The 16,810-nt window shown below is 40.4% G+C and overlaps 1 protein-coding gene across 17 annotated transcripts in view; it reads right to left on the bottom strand.

Moving 5' to 3' along the window:
• COBL (cordon-bleu WH2 repeat protein) overlaps nucleotides 1-16,810 on the bottom strand; it is a 223,226-nt gene that overhangs the window by 66,197 nt on the left and 140,219 nt on the right. For 16 of the 17 annotated variants that reach the window (XR_015705259.1, XR_015705263.1, XR_015705261.1 and 13 more), the window contains 3 exons: nucleotides 5,710-5,810; nucleotides 2,438-4,452; nucleotides 1,696-1,815 (listed from right to left, as the gene is read on the bottom strand). Coding sequence is in view for 12 of the 17 variants with exons in the window: in XM_087759953.1 (XP_087616079.1) it covers nucleotides 1,696-1,815; nucleotides 2,438-4,452; nucleotides 5,710-5,810 (2,236 nt within the window). In the remaining 5 variants the exon portion in view is untranslated. The remainder of the gene's footprint in view (nucleotides 1-1,695; nucleotides 1,816-2,437; nucleotides 4,453-5,709; nucleotides 5,811-16,810) is intronic. The other variant, XM_087760002.1, reaches the window with a different exon arrangement.

Raw genomic sequence — 16,810 nt, 5'->3', positions numbered from 1 at the left:
CTGAGCTCTCAGACATGGTTTCATTGAAAAAAATGCTGTTAAACCTAAGGTTTCCAGCCATATTAAAAAAAAAATAGGACCACAGAGACCTACGTGAAAGCACTGAGAACAAAATCAATTGATTGCTCTTCCAAGTGTGTTTCTGTGGAATTTCTGAAACTAAAATTTCTGTACGAATTACCAGCTTGGAAACGCATCCTACTTTAAATGAATGCAAGGAGAGGAGGCAATCTTTCAGACTAAGCCAGCTTTTCCATCAACTGTATCAACAAATATTTTTGCCGTTAACAACATTACTAGTAATAATCATGATAAATTGTTAGTAATTACAATGATTTGGCGATTATTAAGAAATTCAGTATCATGGACCAAATGGGAGGTTTTCAAGCAGATGCATTAGCATTCCTTTCTCAGAGAAACTGAGGCACAAAACTTCTCCAGTGAAAAATGAAAGGATTAATCTCCCATCAAATAATCCACATTCAGAGAGCTCCTATATTCTATTCCTTCACTGCACACACACAATGTAAGGGAAAAATGTCATGTCAGATAAAACATTAACATTTGATGTAACAAAACATGAACATTTGAGATAACATGAAAGGGATAGCCCTTTCATCATAGCACATCTATACCTCGTCCTGTACACATACAAACATGGTGCTTTAACTAGCACAGGTGACACGGTGTGAAAAAGCAGTGTACGGTTTCTAGGCAACTTCCTTTAAAATGATGGCAAAAGCTTCTCTGCTGGAGGAAAGTATTCCAAAAAGTCTCTGTGATAATACACCACCACTTCATTGTCAGAGCCTCTTTTACACAAATTTAACATTTATTCCCAATGAATGCAGAATGCAGTTAAGTATGTGTGAAGATGGCTGCTGCCTAGCATGTCCTGCTCCCAAGCTCAGAGGAAGGTGTACCCTACCTGCAGCAAGGGCAGTAAGGTATTTGAGGGACGAAGTAATTGCCTAACACAGGCAAGAGATTCTTTCTATCTAATGCCAGCTATCTGGATATGTGCTAATGGTCTGAGTCATTGCACGAGGGAAATGGGAACCTCCTTGCCAAATACACATCCTTGGCTGGATTAGTGAACTGAGTAAAAACTAAGGCTAGAATAGAATGTAGGTTTTGGCTATCAGGAATAAGAGATGCTTTAATGATTAGGTCAGTCTTTCAGACAGAAGGAATCATCCTGCTGTGCTGAAAGCTGATGTTCCATCAACATCAATTACTTGCATACAACTTGCATGCACCAGCTCATATTAACAGATAAACAGCATGCATGAAGAAGCCCTAGTGTGTGTTCAGGTAACTGGGACTGGATGCATACGGTAGGTAATGCAAATATATTAATCTAACTGCATACTCCTAAAGTACAAAAAAACCCCCACCTAAATGTGAAAATGATGAACATTTGATGTCTTCTGTGTACACTCCCTGTAATTTGTTTGGATTTCTATGTGCTTCTTTCTTAGCTAAAAGCACACCATTTGAAAGAGTGTTAAGTTTTATAACAGAGGATAGGATTGGACCTGCTGTGCTATCTGCTTAATCCAGATCTGGACTTATGTCATATTATTTCCCCCTCAACTTCAAACAAACTATGTTTGTGGCATATCTGGGTTTATTCAAAACACCCAGAAGTAACAGACTGCACTTAAAAGATCACTTACCATCTTGATTTCTTACCTTTTTCAGCTTTGAGGTGCCACTGTGGCCTCTAATTGCTGCTAGTAGGGCTGAGCGCTCATTCTCTGGCTCAGCATACAAGGGTTTCCTGTGATTGCCATTTAGTGCACTGTCTGAAACCTAGAATATGAGAAGAATAAACCTCACATTGTTATTAGATATTTACTTAGAGATAGTTTGGAAAAACTATTAAAAATATTTTTGGCACTTGTACCAGAATGCAAGCTATGGACACTAATCAGTCTGTCAGGCCTGCTTTTACAACCTTTACTCACACTGAATGGTGAGGATACATGTAGATAGTAATGCTGTACTTACAGATGCAGTCTCATATCTCCTGAGCATGAAGTCAGGGGTAAACTAGTATCACCTAGTAATACAAAATGCAGTTTTCTTTCATTGCAGGTATTTACAAGTTTTCTCCATGCTGTGTGTTCCTGTTTTTACATAACACACTGAAATGCGGCTTTGGCTCTTAGGCTAACCTCAATTACATCTCCTTTATGCTGTATCTCTGCACCCTCTGCCTCTTCTAGCTAGCGCAGCAGCAATGGTGTTGCATAATATAGGGGATGTGCAGAATAAGCAGTGGCTTGGTCTGTATTTTGCCATTATAAATTTTTCAAATGCCTTGGGTACTCCAGCTCACCAGCAACTGTAACAGTTATAAAACCTCTGGTGTCTGACAGGGTGAATACAGGGCTCTGCAGTCCGAACAGGCTAAAAAAAGTCTCCACTTTACCTTTCTGAGTTTCTCTTTTCCCCCTCCTGTTTGAATGGCTTCCATTAGGGCACTGTGCAGTGACGTGTCTTTTGGAATTGGTTTTTGGACAACAGGTTTGAACTTCTTCTTTGGTCCAAAGATATTGGTCTGCACATTAACATCCAGTTCACTGATAGCATTAGTATCTGAATCATCAGGTACCTGTTCTGACTCTGCATTTGCTGCTGCACCATTTAGCTCGGGTGAAGCTTTAAGTGAACTAACTTGTTCACCGTTAGCAGGAGGCCATTTAGTGACTCGCAGAGACGAGCTGAAAGAGACTGGGACTCCTTGGAGATCAGGAGACTTGAGAGATGAGGCTGAATTAGTATGGGTGAAAGTCTCACATTTCTGGTCAAACACAAGACGCATCTTTTTCTCTGCTATACTTTGTTTGCTATTTAAACCATGATCATCATCTCCACTGTTGTTATCCTTTGAAGAGGATTTAGTAAGTGGGACGCTGGCATTCTTTTTATAGAAACTTGCAGGAGTCGCTTGATTTGGTGCCCTGATATTAACTACTTTGTTTTCCGCACCAGAATTATCATCAGGTGTAAACCTGTGGGATGCTTTTTGACTGCAAGTAAAAATACTTGAAAGTGTTTCTCTTGTTTCTGCTGATTCTGTTTCCACAGGGCTATATTTGGCCACAATAATACATCTTTTTGGTGAAACTTCTGTTTCAGTTTTAACCTCGCCTGCCCCTTGCTTATTTTCATCTTTCTCATGATATTCCATAGAGTCAGACTTAAAGGTAGTTACGCTGATGTGTCTTGCAATGGCAGAGGCAACATACTGACTTGAAGTTCTCCTGTGTGGCTTTAGAAATGGAAGCTCCAGCTTGTCCTTATTAATGGTTGGGGCCTCTGATGGTGTTACCTGAGACTGTGTAACTGGAAGAGGTGGTTTGGTCCTTTCATTCTCAGACTGTCTTTCAGCTGCCTGGGTAGTAACAGTTTGTGGTGCTACAGGTTTTGGAGCTGCAAGACAGACAGGTTTGCGTTCATGTTTTATAGTAAAGGGCTTAGAGTTCATGGTGACCGCTGACTTTTTAGGAAGATGCTCAGCAGAGTCATCACTTTGCTTTTCCATAGAACTTGACCGCCAGAATGCCTTCACTTTCCCAAGGCGAAATTCCTCACTTTCATCAGTAGAGGTACCTGGTATGTGCTTACTAACACCAGTGTTTGGGCCTATAAGGTTGCCTAGTTCATCTATCTTAATGGCACCAGTGGAGAGTGAAACTCCTCTATCGAAATGTTTTACTTCAGGTTTCGGAGGGACAACTTTAAAGGTTGTCAAACCCACTTTAGGTTCGTAGTTTGTTCCTGAATTCTGGGCACGATGACACCATGTGGGTGTTGATGGGACTTCTACTTCAGTTTTTTTTGCTGGTGGCCATTTGATTTCTAATTCTGATTTACTTTTTTTCAGAGATCTTTCCCTGTTACTACATTCATTAAATGGATTTATTTTCTCTTTTGCTGTACTGATTTCAGCTGTGGCCTTGGAGTGAGATGGAGTCGGCTTAGATTTACATTCCTCAGACTTCACACCATGTTTGGGGGGGGTTTCCAATCTTAAGTTCTTTTCACTTCTTTTTTCGAAGGAGGATGTGAGAGATTCAAACATATCTCTCCTCTGTTCCACAGGCAAGTGACTGAATTCGTTTTCAGATGGTTGCTGATGTATTAGGTCCTTGGGTATGTATACAGCTCCACCATCTGTGTGTCCCTTATCAAAGGAACCTGCATTGTTGTTTTTATTTGTAAAGTTTCCTGTATTCACAGAGTCAGCGGAGATACTTCGTGAAACCCTTGTCTTTGTCTCTTCATTTCCAGCTGAGTTACAGGTGCCAACTTCTGGATCATCGTCTATGACTGTTACTGGAACAGAAATCGTAACATCTTGGGCAGCCTCAACTTTTCTTATATGCGGGCTCAACACCTCATTGATGTACTCGGAGTCAGAGTTACTTATACCATCCACTGCTGCAAAATACACATACAACATTACATATAGGCAGTATTTAGGCAATATGACTTTAAATTACACAAACAGCCAGTACAAGCTTAAGCGGATAAGATATTTTAGTTACACTAAAACCAACAGGGATATATTTATGCCTGTATTACAAAAAAGGAGAGATCTGGGTCCTTTTTATTGTCTGGTTGCTGATTACGATCAGCCAAATATTCCTGCAGTCCTCCTGCTTCAGCCAGTGGGAAACATACAAATGCAGCTGAAAGCAGAATTTAATCTATTGTTCATACCTTATCTTTGACTAACTTCTCTCAGTGATAAACATTTCACCACATGACTCCAAAGGAGAAACATTTCTGAGAAACAGCGAGCAACTCCAAATTATGTTTCCCAGACCTGGTTAGTAATAACAGCCCAGCTGAAGGATTTCCTTGAGCAAGCAAACAAAGAAACAGTACTTGTATTTTTTTCTCCATTCTTCTCACCCTTCATTACCAGTGACTCCAGAAGCCTCATTGTGCAAGAAGCTTAACTCTCCTCTCAAATTTGCTGGCATAAATCAAGGGTTACAACACAGAAGCTAAGAAATTGCAGTGTTAGAGACCTCACAGAAATTAAATCAGAATCATGTCCACTGCAGAAGTACTGAAATAAAGATGGGAAGTTTTAAAAAAGTATTCAACATCATTTGGTGACAAACCATTAATGGAGAACTAATTTTATTCACAGTAGGAAAACGAGGAGTAACATATCACATTTTATCTCTTTTCACTGCTTCTTTTCATGTTTTTCAATTTTTAACTTTAAAATACGTCTGCTAATGCAGAGGAGGCATTGGGTACAAAGATGTTCCCCCCTTCCCCACTTCATTATGATAAAATACAAACCAGAGGCATTATTCATTAAATGCAGATCTAAATTCACAACTGATTTAGCTTCACCAAATTCAATGATATTATACCAAATTTGGCCCATAAAATGCACCCATAAACTACTTTTCACCTCTTTTTGGTAGCAGATACTGAAATACAATGACAATCTGAAAAGCAGCCTGAAAAACATTCAGTGAGAGTCTGTAAAGAGTGGCTGCCCCAGAAGCAAAGGGAGAGTAGCTGCTTTGGGTTGACCACATTCTGCCTTAGACCCGGGAGTTGTTCTCAGTGATCTTAGTGAGAAATGAGCAGATGTCTCAGAGTACAGTTTGACTCTGCATCTCCTGGCTATGCCTCTCTCTGTTACACTTCAGAGGTAACACACTTCCCTACCTTCTAAATCTTCATCCAGGCCAGCCAAAGTCTGCTGGAGTTGTGCAGCAATGAATATATCGTCATTCTCACGCTTAGCCGAAGCCGTTTCTTCATCCCTCCTGTTAAATGAAAGAGGAGAAAAAGGTTGGGTCTCCCCCTTTTTTTGCTTTGCACTGTTGCTCTGAAATACACTCTTATTTCAGCCCCTTTGGTTCCACTGGCGTTTTGAAAGTCATTCCCCAAAGTAGGAAAAATATGCAGCCTTAGAGACACACACCACCACACTGACACATCCACATCTAGGAAGGATCTCTGTGGTGCCCGAGCATACACAGTGTGCTGGCGATCAAAAGATTAGGATTAATAAAGCCTGTCGCAAAGAAATGGTCTGGCTTCACTGTGAAGTACGCACTTCAGCTGGGCTGCAGAAAAGCAGCATATGCCAAGGCAAAAGTTCTGCATATCCATACAATTTTAAAGCAGACCACTAGCCATCCTGTGCACCCACTATATCCAATTAAGGTGCCAATATATCTGCCCCTTAATTAAATAAAAATTGCATGGCAATGAAAAATAAATACAGCTAAGTATTGTTAGACAATCACTCTGCATCCTGAGGGGAGGGAGGGGAGGAGGAAAGGGAACTAATCCCTTGAGAGCTGTTTCTAATGAAACATATCAAGGGGCCTGATTTTGCCAGAAAATAACTCCATGGTTTTTGATGAAGTCGTACAATGACCTAAAAGAAGTCTGAAATCAGAATGAGTGTCAAGTGTTGTCTTGGCTTATTAAAAGAAAAAAAAAAAAAAGAAGGTGAAACGAAGAAAAATCCTAAAAAAAAAAGGCACTAAAATTTTAAAAAATACACATGGCAACCTGTTACCGAACAGACCTTTGGTTTCTTATGAAGAAAAATCTTGACCAGCAGAGCTTTTCTATCTAAATCATTGAAGCTAGGATTTCACGTTGGGCAATTAATTTTTTCCAGCTACCTGTTCCTCATCTGAATTTTAAGACACTGTCGTCTGTGACACTGTATCTAAGTTTTGCCCTTGTGATTTGCCTATTGAAAAAATAATTTTCCATTCTAGCCACACTTGAACTAACTCTGGTCAAGTGAAGCAAATTTGCCCTTTTCAAGATCAAACACTTAATACATAGATACAGTAACGGATGACATTTTTTTTTTTGTAGTTTACCAAACACTACCTAAAGGAGGCTATTTTTCTGCTGCCCTTTAAGATAATAATCTGAATAAAAATTCAGGGATGTTTCCTGACAGTGACTGAAATTACGTCTAACAATGTAGCTTCCTTTTTTTGCTATTTAATTGTTTGCTTTTCCCTTGCTTATACCAGGAGCAACTGAAAGCACATGTTAAAGCATCAGGTATTTTATTTTATTTTACTTTATTATTTATTTATTTATTTAGCATTCACCTCTCCTTTCTTTATGTCTTTTGTAGTAGTCCTGGAGCCCGATTCTTCTATTCGCACCTAAACTGCCTTGCACTTACAAAGCTGAGTTCATGTATGTGGGATCAATGATAACAGCAAAACACACCTGCAAGGAAGCCTTCCAAAACTTTTTACACATACACATCCTTGTGTATCTGAACATACAGATGGGATGAATTCAAGATGGCAAGGCTACATATGTGCCTAAGTGGTTTCCTAAACTGGAATCTAAGACAGAAACCTGTATTGGTTGTTTGAACACAGAGGAAGAGAAACAGTGCTCTGTGACTGGAATACAATTTCTTCCAGCATTTGCCATTGACCTGAGCCTTGACAGGCCCTCAACATCCCCAGAAGCGAACGTGAACAGATGATGCCCAGGGCCCGCACCCACACTGCAACTGAATTTCCCTCCTGACGGATTAAGAGAAAGGTGGCACAAATCAGTCAAAGTCTCCAGTGGAGGCAACTGGTGCTGTAAGACTGCAGTCCTACTGTACCCTGAAGTATACACACACACACACACACAAGTCAATGCGATTACTGATCTGAGCAATCTGACAAAAAGATTTAAGCTTACTGCAGCATTCGGATTGGGACAGAAGTCTGGCAAACAAAACTCTCAACTTGAAGGTGTCAGAAAGAATGAACTGACCGAATCTCATATTGTTTTTGGAGTGGAAAGTTTTCTAAAATTAATAAAAAATACTTGCTCTCCTCTGAGTGCATTTTAAAACAATTTATTTGCAAACTCAAGAGAGAGCATTTTTAATGGGAGAATTATTCAAACTGTGCACCAGCTAAGCAACAGGTCTATCCAGCATGGAAGGCAAATATTGCTTTCTTCTTTACAAAGCTGATCTTGCAGGATAGTTGTCCACAGCTGGAAACAAATTACTGATGCAAATTGAGACTCTTTCTCTAAGCTACCGTGAAGAAGTTGTTTCCAAAAGCTTGGACGAAAAATGTGTAAACCCGTATCTATCGCACAATGAGACCTCATTTCACAAAGGCCATGCCAGCTCACCATCTTTCTGGTACCTGACCGTATCTTTCTATTGCCTGACTGCTCTGCCAAAATCTGTACTACTAAGGCTGTCCATGCTGGGCTTTCTCCAGAAATAATGGAAGCTATTGGCTTGAGAATTTTATAGGCAATTTATCTAGGAAAACATATTTGGGACTGAAACAGGGATTCCTGGGCTCCAAACATGCAGTGTGGGTCCACTGCAGTGAGCAGCTCTTTTCTTGTGTCAATCAATGGGAGTCTTTCAATGACTCTTATAGCAAAATTATCTTCTCCTTGACGGGTGCAACAGTCAGCAGAGGTCTCTTTCATTATCCTCCGTGCACTTACGCAGCAACTATACATAATTTGCCTCTCAATCTCTGCTTCAATCTCCTTATCTAGACAACTGAGACAATATCCAATTCACAATTTTTTTTCTGAAAGAAAAAGAACAATGCAGTGAAAATGAAAGGATTCTTATTTGCTTTTACAGAGGGAGCTTCAGAAAAAGCAGATCTTTTCTTTTGCATTTCCAAATTCCTAAAAGACCTATTGTTCAATTAATCTCCAAACTCACCTACAAAGCAAGGCAGAAGGTATAGATTAATCACAGGGCTCTTCTTAAAATTCTTAGCGTTGGGAATTTAACATGCGATACATGTTTTGTGAGGCAAAGGTCTGGTAGTTTCCAGTAGCTCGCATGATTTAGAAATAACCCTAAGAAGACTCTTTCTCACAACAGTATTTGGGAAAGGAAAACAAAAGGGCCTGTAATTTTTTTTTTCATAGCCTTCTTCCCTTCTAACCCTATACACTTTTCTTTTGTTGACAGCTCTGTTTTGGCCAGAATCCAAGAAAAATATGACTTATTCCGATATCATGTTTTACATTCTGGATAAACATTACCAGTGGTATTTTCTCACACACACACTTTTTTTTTGACTTAGGGAAGAACTTGATAACCTTTATGCTGCCTTTCTGGTAAAATGTGAGGCACTAAAAATACAACACCAGTGAGCATTTAGCCCAAGCTCGAAATGGCAAACATGCACGGTTCCTGCAAGCTTGTGCACTTATTACTTAGGTAGATTAGCAGAGATTTGTGCAAGAGCACAGAATGGAGCAAAGTGACTACTAAACTACAGCCTTTAGTGCTCCACTGAGTGCAGGCTACAATGCATAATTACTCCTCAGCAGTCATTCGCGCAGTTGGAGACAAAATGAAACTTAGAGCAGCGTTTTGTCAAATTAGTTCCATGGGAGATGGACATTTATGAGTAAGTTTATATTCTAAGAAAGAGAGAAAAGCCTCTGATAAACCTAGCTGGAAATGCTGCATTAAAAAGAAACCCAAAACAGTGGTAAGACAGTGGATTTGCAATGACAGAGACTGCCATTTTGTTATAGTTAGAGCAGCTTTACCTGGAGGTTTGCAAATGATCAAATTGACCCGAGTGTCTTTGAGCACTTCTCAGGAGTTCTGGTGAGCCTCATGTGTGGTCCCAGAGGTAAGGACCACAACTCCCGCTATAACTGTGAGAATACAACGCAGACCTATGTAAACTGCAGCGACTGAGGAAGAAATTCAGTTGTCTGAACTCAGGCACTTGGTGCCATTTGAAATACTGTAGGATATTCATGACATCTGTCTGGGGCTGGCAGACATAATATGGAACGTAGGGAGACCCATGTCCTGCTGGAGTGGCAGCAGACAAGATGAAATGGCAGTAGACATCTCTCAGGTTAACTGAATGTGACTTGAAAGTCTCACTCATTTTGCACCACATTTGCTTATCAAAAGACTCGAGAACATGGCTCCTGTGAATTTGTTACTAGCTGGGGAGGGAAGACAGAGACATGGCAAATAACAGAGTCAAATCCAGACAGGCACACCGTGCAGCAGCACACGCAGGGAAGCAGCGACTGCTGTGAGGCAGTTCAATGGACATCAAGAGTGTTCAGGTTCTCACATGTGTCTTAAGCAGCTAACAGGGACTGACCAATGTGGAAAGCTGATATTACAGTTTCTCCAGACTGGGCTTTGGAGCATTTGGGCTCTTTTCCCAGCTCTGATAGTCTTCTCTGTCTGATACTGGGGAATTACTTTAACCCTTACGTGCGTTTCCAAATTACTCCACTTCAAACTGCAGCCACAATATTCTCCTCTTACATAAACGCTGGAAAGAGAAATGCTTCTACTTCGGTTGTATCTCAAGGTGGATGTTAAAGAGGAGACAGATGGGGAACGATTTTAAGTTGTAGAAAGTATGGCTGAAAGTGCATCCTTTTTGAATACAACTTTCTATTCAACTAGGCCAGAAAGATGACATCAAGTAAACTCACAGCGTTTATGTATTTGGTTTTGTGACTGATGCAGCAAAATACTCTTCAAAAATGCAGGTAACTATTTTCCAGATTAGCCAATAGTTTACAACATCTTAGGGACCATTTATCCATTCTTTCTATTTCTTAGGCTAGGTGACTTTAAATTCCCTTTCAAGAAAGGAATATAACAGCAGCAGGACAGCAGCTAGTGTAAGTGGTGGACTTTCTGGTCACCTAAGCTATGGCCTGACCAGCGATACTCTCCATTTCTGTTGCCTCTTGTGAACCTGAGCATAAAGTTTTAATGTTCGAATGGCCAAAGCCTGTTAAAATGCCGAATTTGTAGACTGCACAACCAACTTAGGACTGGTTAGATAACAAAGTCATCACTTGTCTTTGATGCAAGATTTCTGAAAGTGGCAGGCAACTAGGAAAAGGAAAAAGCACATGGTCACATTCTGCTGAATGCCAGATAAACTTGCTTTTTATGCTCTTCAATGAGTGATAAAAGAAAAGCTGCACATACTTTTCTAGAGCAAGGTACAAGTATAATTTCCACTCCAGGTTTTTTAGCTTGTGTTCTGTTTCTAGTTCTCTGGGACTGCATCAAACTTACAAAGGTCTTTAGACTGCATTTATATCTGTGCTGAATAAAAACCATCACAGATTGAATTAAACTGTTTTCCAACCCTAGAACACAGAGGTCCAGTCGTGCCTTCAGATATCAACCCACCCAATTAAAAATAAGAACTTGTAAATGTAGATGACGAGGAAAATGATGTAATTTTTCAGCAGCAGCTGGGTTTATGTCCTTTTACAGTCCTCCTCCATGGTTACTGGTCAAAAACCTGAACATAAAGCAAAAGAAAATGCTTTTCCTTAGTATCATTTTGTATTTTAATGCTAGAAATCTCTAAGCTTGTTACATACCAGGGTGATTTAAGCTTCCAGAGTCCCCCAACATATGTCGGTTCCAGGGTCCTGCTGCATAAGCAGCAGCTTGTAGATGCTATACAGCTGGAAGCATGCCCCCGCTCCCCCCTCCCCACACGGGCCTCTGGCAACAGCTTCTCAACGGGAAAGCCCGCAGGCGGACAGCATTGCCAGAAACAGTCAGGAAAGTGGACTAGCATGATTTAAATCTTAATACAGCCACATCACCTGTGCAATGTAACATTGCATGTTAAAAGATGGCATGGTGAGGTTAAATAACTTCTCTTGGTTTACACAGAAAAATAAGAACCAGAGCAAGGACCAGAGCCTTTCTCTCCTGGAAGCCAGCACTACACCTTTAGGAACCCGAGTTGCTTCCTAATCTGTAAAATATTCTACAGCTCCAAAGTATACGGTATTTTTCCAGCGGATGAGTTTAACAGAAAGGCTAATCTGGATTCTTGCTCTATAACGACTGTGAGTATCTATTACTTAACCATAATATCATTAGTATCTTCCCTCCATTAATATCTGCCAGCAAAAAAGTGCACGAGAGTATCCAAATTTAAAGAGTTTTGTGGAACAAGGGGAAAGAGAAAGCCAGAGATAAGGAAGGAAATCAGCAAAACTAGGTAAGAAGCAGAGGCTTGCAAATCTGTCAGACATCTGGGTCTTAATTAAGTAATTTTTCATCCCTGAAGTTCTCTCTGTCGCTTTAACCCTTTCTCTTCCTTCCTCCTCCTTCCAACTACATTTCTGTTTTCAAAAAAGTAAAACACGTGCCTACCCAGCTAAAATAAAACCTATCCTACAGAGAAACAACAGAATAAAACTTTCCCATATTTCTCAGAGACAGCTACAAGTGACATGTAATTATATAGAACATATTTGTGCACAAAGAGGTATATATAATACATACATACACTCTTATTTTTCATTACAGTTTTTCTCTTTCCTTCCTGCCTGCCTTCTGCCACTCACCGTTATATTTTTTCTTCCTCTGACCAGCTTCATTGCTGAATTCTCTCCAGCTACTGACTTGTCTTTCCCTCCTGCCCTTCCCAAGTGGAATACAAAACCTCGTAACATTTGAATTTGAATGGGCTGAAAATTAAGCAGAACAACCTCACCCACCCCTATCCTCTCAAGCTTTTGTTTTAAACTAACTCATCAAAACTCTTAACAGTTTTGTAGCAAACAGTGAGTATTTCTCAGGTTGGTAAGGAGGAGGACTCTTCTCCTCCCAGCAGCTTCAACTACCCCAACCAGAGCCAAAGGTAACAAATTCTCCCAAGAGAAAGGGAGGAAATGGGATTATCCCTGTCCAGACCCACAGCAGGAGCCGATCTCAGGAGGGTTCCCCCACCCCCACCCTAGGCCCTCCACTAGTTGTACGTGAAGAAATATTCCTCTCTCATGGCTACTGAAACAGAAACCCAAGGGAGGGGAAAATCCCTTTCAGACCTTTGGGAGGTATTTCATCTTTTTGTCCCAGACAAGTCTGCATTTATTTAGCTTTATATTTGCCAAGTTCCCTTTACATTTTAAAATACTTTTATTTTTTAAATATTTTAATACACTTAATACCTTTTCAAAATGTAAAAAAATGTTTTGTATTTTAAAGTGCTTTTCCTGCTCTGAGAAAGGCTGGTGGAACCACTCACTCTTAAGATCCCTTTTAAACCCCTGATTTCAATTGCTCATAACTTTGAGAAATTATACATATTTACTAGGTGGCAGTCCAAATGCCACAATTTATATCATGCCCATGATCATTCTATTATTTTATTTCAGCCAAAATGGTTAAATGTCTTCCAAGAACAGAGTTTGGAGGAAAAGGAGAGCTGCATTCTGATACATCAAATGCTGTTTAATGCTCAGTCCTCTGAAAAAAATGGGTCCTGTGTGGTCTAACTGGTCACTAGTGTGCCTTGATTCTCTACGCATCAGCTTTCCTTCTCTAAAATAGGATAATGCCACCTTTTCATCTCATGTGAGTACTGTGCAGAGAAATGAATTAAAGTCTGCATGGCACATGGATACTAGCGTGATGAGGGAGATAAAAAGAGCAAAAGGAAATTAAATAGTCCTGTCTCCAAAAGAGAATCTGAACTGAGAGTGAACGGTGGTATACCTGCTCTATTAACTGAGCCCTGAAACTTAGAAAGAAAATAAACCAAAATAGAGTATGATCACTTTAACTAGAGACTTTATCATACTGCACAAAAGGGGGGGAAATTAAGGTTAAAGGGGGAAGCTAAGGTTACACGGACAGCCTTAATATTAATGTTACCTAACTCTGAGCATGTGACCTAGCATCCCTAATAATATTATTTTAACATAATTTTTAAAAGCTCCAGACAGTAGGTGTGCATGATGCTTTACAGGCATATAAAATTGACTGATCCCTGCCCCTAGGAGCTTGCGTGATGACACCATACAAGGGATGGGAAAGGAGGGGGTATGGGAGGACAGAGTTGCAACACTGTGAGATCATGAGATGTACTTACTGCTACATAAGCAACATTTCAGCTTCTCTGTGGTTTTCTTGTTACTCATTTAACACTATATATTAAAATTTGGTGAACAGATACATAACACAAAGAAATCAACCGTAAGGGAGGATGTGAAGAAAGAGAACTGTGTAGTACAGTGTTCAGTCAGCAGTTAATACTAAAACATTCACAGCCAAACGTTGCATGTAATCAATTATTTATATGGTGTTAGCCCTTGGCACCTCTAGCTGAGGTCTGGATTCTGCTCCACCAGGCACTGTACAAACCTATGGTGAAGATACGATAGCTGCATTATGGTTTTTATCGTAAAAAAACAGTCAGTGGCTGAAGGGGATATCAGAGACAGAGAGACAAAGATGGTTTAACAGGTTAGAGGCAGAGCCAGGGGTAGAACTAGAGTGTTCTGATACTTGATTTGATATTCTACATGGTAATTAATATGTGTATTTGGATTAAGATTGCTTGAACAAGAATCCCAAAAGAAAACAAACAAAACAAAACAGAGTGCACTTGCAAGTTGCTCCCATGTACTGGAAAACAAAACCATGGAGGAAAGACCCCAGCCTGGAAATCCTGGAATCCGGGGACCTTCTTTTAGAAATGTCTGTTTCCGTGCTCTGGAAACTGAATGAGATTTGAGCTCTGCTGTGGTTGTCATTTCTGTGTGCGCAAAGCCTGTGCTACGTGCCATTTCTGACCCGGCCATACTATTACGCTGCTATGTGCAGCCAAACCTATTGCATGTTAAAGACTGGATGCTTAAACACTCACAACTTCCCTTGACTGCAGCAGCTGATGAGGTGCAGACCCTGCTGTGATATTCTAATGCTATCAGGCATTTCAGCTGCGCAGAGACCACCCAGGCAACCCAGTAAACAATTCCAGAAACTCTAAGAAAAAACATACAATTCACCAAAGTAAGCAACATGGCAAAATACTCTTGATCTCCTGGAGCACAGGCTACACCTCTGAACCAAAGCTAGGTAAGAACTGTGGACTTGATTCTGCTCTTCACTGCAGTTCTTCACAGTGCATGTGCAAAATACCACTTGGATTTTCTTTATAGCCCTTCACACTCCAAATACAATTTGCTTCCACTTTAAGGGTACTTTTGACAGCCCACAGAGTACAAAATGATTTTAGTATACAGCATTATAAATTCCTAGGAATTAGTTATTTCATTGGGTCAAAAGCCCAGGCTTTAGCCAGCTTTACAATTTAAAATGACAAGCTAAATATTTCCATTATTGTTATTAACCCTTTTTTCCCAAACCTCGGCCAAATTAGTCACTAAATAAAATTTTTGCCTTCAGTGGAGCTCGGACTCAAGGAGGACTCTGATTCACTGCTCCTAACCACTGCTACTTTACATTACCAACAGGTTCTCCCAATTCCTTTGTTCTTATCTTCCTTTTAGAATTGAGTTAGATCTTGGTACACGGACTAGAAGATAGAAAGGAAATAATAACCTCCGTGTAAAATTTTCCTTTCAGTTTTGTAGCTTATGAAACATATTTAAAACGCTGTATAGCTTGGTATCAATTATTCACACGAACTGCACTTTGACTTGTCTGGGAATTTAGGAGGCTGGTTTGGTCCTGAAAGTAGCCCGTTCATCACAAGAACTACATACAATCTCAGAGCTCCCAACAGATTTTATTAGTGGGGTGGCAGCTGCTCTGACACTGGATGTTGAAACTGATGTTTTCCAAATTTGGCTGTGCTCAAAATTGTACTCAGAATTGATTTACATCCCACTAAAACAAGAATTTCATACAAACAGGTTTAAAAAAAACTCCTTGTTTTTTCCTTCCCTCTACACTTAGGAAGTGGCTTTTGAAAACTTAGCAAGTTGACCTCAAAAGGACTTAGATGAGCACAATTTTCAAAGCTGGTTTGTTTACAAACAGAGGTTAGTAGTGGACTTGGATTTACCTTCAAATATTACTGGCACATTCAGAGCATAAAAGTTTAAAGGATATTACTATCAGCGTGGCTGCTGTGCCAGTCTAAGCGGTTGCTGACATAAGATGAAAATAAATCACAAATGTTAAGTTTCTGCTATATCCTAAAGTTGATCTGAAGCAATTTTGCTGTCCAGAGCCTAAAAAAATAAATAGAATTTATGAAAAATAACCACACTCCCCAAACAACAATAACTGTCTCCTATTTCAGTCTAAACCCAGGCTTTTTAAATTATGGACATATTAGATAAATACAGAATATTTAGCATGATAAAATCATAGAAAAGATTAAGTTGGAAGCCTAGCCCAACCTCCTGCTCTGAGCAGGGCTAATTTCAAAGCCAGACCAGGCTGCCCAAGGCTTTGCCTGGCTGTGTTCTGAGAACCTCCAGGCATGGATGTTCCTCGACCTCTCTGGGCAACCTCTTCCAGCGCTTAACTGATTCTGGTTTTTTCTGTTCTGTTTTTTTCCTCCTTATATTCAATTTTTATTTCCTTTACAGCAGCTGGTGATGGTTGCCTCTCGTCCTTTCACTGTGTATCCCTGAGAAGACTTATAGTCTTCCTTTTGTTTAGGGAAAGACTGCAATCAGGTCCCTCCTTACCCACATCGGTTTTGCAAGGCGAACAACCCACTTGTTTCCTCTCCCCCTCATACCTCACGTGCTCCAGTGCCCCGGCCCTCTCAGTGGCTCTTCTCTGGACCTTCTTCCCCAGTTTGCCCATCTCTCTCTTGAATTGGGGGCCCAAGACTGGGCACGGTACTACAGCACTGGCCTCACAGCAGCTGAGCAGGGGGAGTGACCACCTCCCTGACTGCGATGGGCAGTACATCACACTATCCTTCCAGCTCCCGCTCCTTTGGCTCAGCAAGACCCCTGAGCAGCAGGCCTGCTGGGCAGCTTATGAAATGTC

Source organism: Nipponia nippon, unplaced genomic scaffold (genome assembly GCF_047370975.1).
Source record: "Nipponia nippon isolate SJK-2023a ecotype South Korea unplaced genomic scaffold, ASM4737097v1 scaffold_1, whole genome shotgun sequence".
Taxonomy (NCBI): Eukaryota; Metazoa; Chordata; class Aves; order Pelecaniformes; family Threskiornithidae; genus Nipponia; species Nipponia nippon.
The sequence above is the reverse complement of the archived record's forward strand: the minus strand, read 5'-3'. Positions and strand labels throughout refer to the sequence as shown.